This window comes from Ahaetulla prasina, chromosome 8 (genome assembly GCF_028640845.1).
Source record: "Ahaetulla prasina isolate Xishuangbanna chromosome 8, ASM2864084v1, whole genome shotgun sequence".
Classification (NCBI taxonomy): Eukaryota; Metazoa; Chordata; class Lepidosauria; order Squamata; family Colubridae; genus Ahaetulla; species Ahaetulla prasina.
This window is the reverse complement of record NC_080546.1, coordinates 51,562,658-51,568,832: the sequence shown is the minus strand read 5'-3', so window position 1 is coordinate 51,568,832 and position 6,175 is coordinate 51,562,658. Positions and strand designations below refer to the sequence as shown.

Sequence of the window (6,175 nt, the reverse complement as noted above, 5' to 3'; positions counted from 1 at the left end):
AGAAGCGGCGGCGGCGGCGGCACCATGAAGGTGGCGGTCCTCGACCTGGCCACCGTCTTCGCAAAACTCTTCAAGCCCACCGCCTCGTCTTCCTCATCGCCTTCTTACTCGCCCGCCCCCGGCGCCCCTCCGCCGAAAGTACAGCCTCTCCTCGCTGCCTCGGCGTCCCCGTCGGGCGCCCCGTCTTTGCCCCTTCGCTACGCTGCCCTGGCCTGCGCTGGGGGAGCCTCTCTGACAAGCGCAGCGGCGGCGGCCCGGGCGTTCCCCGGCGGTAGCGGGGTCGGGGCCGCGGCGCCGAAACCTTTGGCGACTGGCAGCTGTGCCAGTGGAAGCAGTTCTCCGCGCTCCGCCAAGGAGCCCGGGGCTTGGGCCGCGCCCGCCAGCAAACCGCTGCTTTTCGTCACTTTGCCCGACATCGGCGAAGAGGGCGCGCCGGACGCGGATCCCCAGGAAGAAACTGCTGCGCCCAGGCAAGTTGAGGGACTCCCCATTTCCTGGCCCTGCGCGGGAACTTTATAGTGGTTGACTCCTTTCTGAAATACCGGTCGGCATTAGTCTGTAGTGATTCTCAGTCATCCAGGTCATGATTGTCCCAAAGGTGCTTTTTCAGGAGGCAACTGGACTTTCTTGTTTTTTTCTTTGAAGACGTTTCGCTTCTCATCCAAGAAGCTTCTTCAGCTCTGACAGGATAGTGGGGAATGGAATTAGTTTACTGGGCAACATTAGTTTACAATCAGGTGCTGAGGAGAATCATTCCATATTTATCTAAGGTTTGATAAGTCCCAGAAAGGAGAGGAGATTCCCTTTACAGCTTGGAAAGAAGACAAGGATTTAGGTATATGTGTGTATTATCACCTCATGGTAAATTATCATTTGCAGGATACCTTTAAGAAAGTCTTCACAAACCTACTCCACTTGGTACAGTAGATAATCTTCCCTGTGCTGACTCCTAAGTGGGCTCTTGTAGAGAGTTCAGGAGACCAGGGTTTGAAAAGGTGCCAGATTAAGGCAAGAAGATATGAGCCCTGATACTTTAGCAACCTGTTTGGGGATCAGTAACAATGATGCACTGCCTTACTTAAATGGTTCAAAAGACCACAAGAGCATCACCAGATAAAGAGTAGTCTTGCTGGTCCTGGTGTTCCATTTACTGTATTGAGAGGCCTCAAAAAGGATCAGGAAATGGAAGAACAATATGTCATGTTGTGTCAAACTGAAATTGCATATACGGGATATGTCTCTTGGCGTCTAAGTCACAATCCTTGTGGAGCAGGAACCAATATGAGCTAGCTTTCACATTGACATTATTGGTGAATTTTGTTTTAAAATTCCTTGATGTTTAAAAAGAAAATATATCATTATTGGCTCAGCAAAGGCATATTATCTAGATTTCTTTGAACTAAATCACTGAAGAAAGAAATGACTGTTTAGTGAAAACTTTCTCCCCTCCATCCGTCCATAATGGATGTAGATTACAAATTGGACTGTAATTCTATAATTAGTGGAAACCAGCCCTTGCTGTGACAAGGAAGACCTGTTGGGTGCAATGGTGCATTGTCTTAATTTTCTTTGTTGTATTTCTTTATGTGTGGAAAACAGATAAGGTTGTCATGGAGATAAAGCAAGTTTGGCATTGTGCTGTTCTAGTGATGCTGTAAACTATTACTAAACAAGCCTCATTGAACAAAATACAGTTTAGTTATCCATCATTAGTTAGCTTTCCTCAATCCTCTGTGCAGATGTAGATTTTAGCCTGCTAGTTTCTTGGTGGATGAACTTTTCTTTACTTACAGAAAATTTATTTTTTCTCCAAATAATAACATCATAATGGAAGGGTCCTCTTAGTTTCCCAATATTTTATTGGTGGGAGATGTAAACTTGGGTAAATACAATAATAGCCCTTGTTTTTCTTGTCTTTTCTTGTTAGTATTTCCCAATCTGAACAGCCTCCTTTATCCCCTCAAGCTCCAAATTTTATCTTATGTTCCTTTATCCTTCAGTGGGGTAAAGGTTTACAATTTTCCCGTTGTTCCTCAAAATAGGATTTGAATAGTCACATTACGAGGTCATGTTCCATAATTCAAGGAATGACATTTCAGACAAAATATAAAACAGGCAAAAGTCCTGCGTTGCTAGCTGTATTCTAGTTTCACAACTGCCTAACAATTCTGCAACCCTTTAGAAGTGCCAGAATACCAGTAGAAACTATAAGTGTGAACTCTCTTCTATGTCATTGCAAATTGAAGGCTGAGAGAAAGGAGACTTGGTAGTGAGTCAGGTTCTTCCATCAATAAAGAAGCTAAGGGCAGAAAACATGCATGTCGTTATGCATTCCTCTGGAAACAGGTGGAGGGGGAGAGAGAAGGAGGAAGGGAGGGAATGAGGGAGGGAGAGATACTTTGCAAAAGTTTCTGACTAGTGGTTGAATTGCAATTGCTGGGATGTAAGCACTGTATATTAGACAGGCAAATTTCTGTTTCAGACTTGCTTTCATCAGACAGAAAAATTTAAATATTTTTTCAGCTGTTGTTCAGAACCTCACTAAACAGATCCTTAACATACTTGAATCAATAGTTTTCACCAGATTTATAAATAAGTTATTTACTTAGGATTCAAAGAGATTAAAAAAAATAGTCAGTACTTTTGCACTTTTTCATTTGCTGAACTTTATTATCAATTTGGATTAAAATTTGATACTAACATAAGAATTTGAAACTATACCAATTTCAGATTAATACTTTAGAAGATCTAATTTAATTCTAATAACAGCAGGTTTTCCCCCATAAATGATCACTATTTTGTCTTTTAATTTGAAAAAAAATGTGGTGATGATTGATCTTAATAATTTTAGAATGAGATGGAACTTCTTACATCTGTTATAAAGAAATTGTTGTTGCCTCTTTTTAAGATTATAAACACAGCTGAAAACTGAGTATTGACGTCAATGTATCTTAAAAGTATCAAAATTGAGAAATATTGGTCTGGTTCAATTAATCTTGAATATATTTGCTTGATGTTTTTCATGGAGACTCTTAACAATCTCATTCTGAAGATTTTTAGAATAAATTGGATTGTAATTTATAGGATTGCTTTTATATACTCAAGGAAGTTAGGGCTGTAATTTTTTTTCCCAAAAAATCATTTGCTAGGAAGCAAGCTGCTGACTTTGTTCCTTATCTCTCTGTACCCTTCTAGATGTCTCCTCTTTATCCACCTAGTTCACCTTTGGCTATTGCTGGACACAGGGCATACTGCCAACAAACCATTGCTTTGCTGCATCGTCCCACCATTTATAATTTCTAATAAAGTCTGTCACAATAGTGGAGAGGCAGTCTTAAGATGAAACTTATTTGTTCTGAAGCATGAGAATATTTATTATTATTATTTAAAATTTAAGGAATCTGAAAAAAAAACCAAGGATGTTTGATAGGTTTCAGGTAAAGTATCAGTGGGCATATTAATGTGGCCAATTATTGCAGTCTGTGGCAGATTTTCAGGTCAGGTCAGTTTCTCAGTGTGAAATTATGTTATTTGATTGCTTATGTTAAAAATCCTTAGATGTAATTTAATCTCAGTGCACATTTATTAAGCAATTTGGTTTTTTATTTCAATTTATTTGTATTGAATTTGGCCCACAATAGAAAGATCTTTTAATGAAATACTTTATTTTTAGAGCCATTCTCAACCTTTAATTTTTAAATCCATCAACAAACACATTCAGCTTAATTTTTACTTAGAGTAGCTCTAACAACATGGATTACCCTTAAATTAATAGCAATTCATTTTAGATCAGTGGATCTAAATATAATCGATTGGGATCCCTTTAAAATGTAGCAGTTTTATACAGATGAGTTCCTCTTTTATATTTTATATCAAGTGCTGATTTGCCTTTTAACCACGCTTTCTCCTAAGTACTCTTGTTATTATGACTATTATGACTATTTTGTTATACTGGTTATGTTTTACAGAATCAAATTGATTTTTATTAAAAAGAAACATGCTTGACTGCTTTTTTAAAAGAAAAGGTTATATAAGAAGAAATAAGATACACCTCTTAGAAAAAGAAAGGCTATACTATCACATTAGCATTTTTTTAATTAGACAATCCCACTTAAGCTTTAGAAGAAATGTCCTAATGAAATATTTATCATCATAGTCCTTCTTAGCCCAAGTTCCAAGTCAAATTTGTACAGACTTCAGTCTATGGTCTCCTGGTAGCATGTGTGTGCTAGGCATCTGTTTATCTGATTTCATAGATCTTCATAAAGTCCTCTGACAATGTATTAAATTTAACACTAATTTACTTTGTAAAAGTAAAATTTTTGTTATGCTGTTGAAAATGATCCAAAAGAAGATGAAGCATAGATTTTACCCAAATGCTTGTAAAGTAAAACGAATAGGGTAGAGTAGGGTAGGGTAAGGTAGGGTAGAGTAGAGTAGAGTAGAGTAGAGTAGAGTAGAATAGAATAGAATAGAATAGAATAGAATAGAATAGAATAGAATAGAATAGAATAGAATAGAATAGAATAGAATAGAATAGAATAGAATAGAATAGAATAGAGCAGAGCAGAGCAGAGCAGAGCAGAGCAGAGCAGAGCAGAGCAGAGCAGAGCAGAGCAGAGCAGAGCAGAGCAGAGCAGAATATTTGGCCAAGTTTCTGGACACAAGGAATTTGTTTCTGGTGCAGAAGCTCTCAGTGTACATGGAAACCACCAATTGATAATAATCATAATAATACCAATAAGAGAGGTTAATAAGGAAGATAACAAGGATAATAATAATGCTACCGCCATACGACATGGGTAGATATACGTAGGCATTAGACAGTACTGTGAAAATTAGCAGAGTGATGGCTTAAAGCAAGAGTGTCAAACTCAAGGCCCGCGAGCCGCATCCGGCCTGCGGGGTGCTTAGATCTGGCCCATGGGGATGCTCTGGAAACAGCGAAGAACTGGCCTGTGGTGCTCTACCAGCAAAAATGGTATTCTGATCTCTTTTTTTGGTTGGGACGGCCTCAGTGGTGGAATTCAAATTTTTTTACTACCGGTTCTGTGGGCATGGCTTGGGCATGGTGTGACTTGGTGGGTGTGGTTTGGTGGGCCTGGCAGGGGAAGGATGCAGGTTCAAGCCCGGCCCAAGGTTGACTCAGCCTTCCATCCTTTATAAGGTAGGTAAAATGAGGACCCAGATTGTTGGGGGGCAATAAGTTGACTTTGTAAATATACAAATAGAATGAGACTATTGCCTTATACACTGTAAGCCGCCCTGAGTCTTCGGAAAAGGGCGGGATATAAATGTAAATTTAAAAAAAAAATCTCCATTCCCATCCCACTCCCAGGGAAGGATATTGCAAAATCAACTTTCCCACCCCACTCTGGGGCCATCCAGAGGTGGTATTTGCCGGTTCTCCAAACGACTCAAAAAGTTCTCCAGAACCTGTCAGAACCTGCTGAATAGCACCCCTGGACGGCCTCCTGCAAAGTGATAATGGAGCTCAGGAGGACCACCCCCCAAGCTCTGTTTTCGCTGGCAGAGGGTTGCAGGAGGCCATCCCAGCCAAAAACAGAGATTGGGAGCCTGTTTTTACTGGCAGAGTGCTCAGGCCACCACAGGCGCCCCCAACACAAGTGACATCAAACTGGCCACACCCACCCTATCCATACCCACCCCAGCCCCCCAAGGTCAAACACAACCCTGATGTGGCCCTCAATGAAATCAAGTTTGACACGTCTGGCTTAAAGGTTTAGGACTGCATAGAGGTAGAAGTAAGAAAATATCTTATGCCACCAGACTTGAAATTCTGGGTTTAGAAAATTTAGAACTACGCCACCTTCAGTATGACCTGAGCATAGCTCATAAAATCATCTACTACAATGTCCTTCCTGTCAATGACTACTTCAGCTTCAACCACAACAATACACGAGCACACAATAGATTCAAACTTAAAGTGAACCGCTCAAATCTTGATTGCAGAAAATATGACTTCAGTAACAGAGTTGTTAATGCCTGGAATGCACTACCAGACTCTGTGGTCTCATCTCAAAATCCCCAAAACCTAAGACTGTCTATTGGTGACCTCACCGCATTCCTAAGAGATCTGTAAGGGGCATGCATAAGAACACCAGCGTGCCTACCGTCCCTGTCCTAATGTTCCCTTTAGTTGTAGTCATTTTAT

The 6,175-nt window shown here is 40.4% G+C and overlaps 1 protein-coding gene across 2 annotated transcripts in view; it reads left to right on the top strand.

Moving 5' to 3' along the window:
• The first annotated feature begins 9 nt into the window (after positions 1–9).
• Positions 10–6,175, top strand: part of FAM149A (family with sequence similarity 149 member A) — a 55,770-nt gene continuing 49,604 nt past the window's right edge. For both annotated transcript variants that reach the window (XM_058193892.1, XM_058193891.1), the window contains exon 1: positions 10–470. In XM_058193892.1, coding sequence (XP_058049875.1) covers positions 25–470 — 446 coding nt within the window. In that variant the 5' untranslated portion in view covers positions 10–24. The remainder of the gene's footprint in view (positions 471–6,175) is intronic.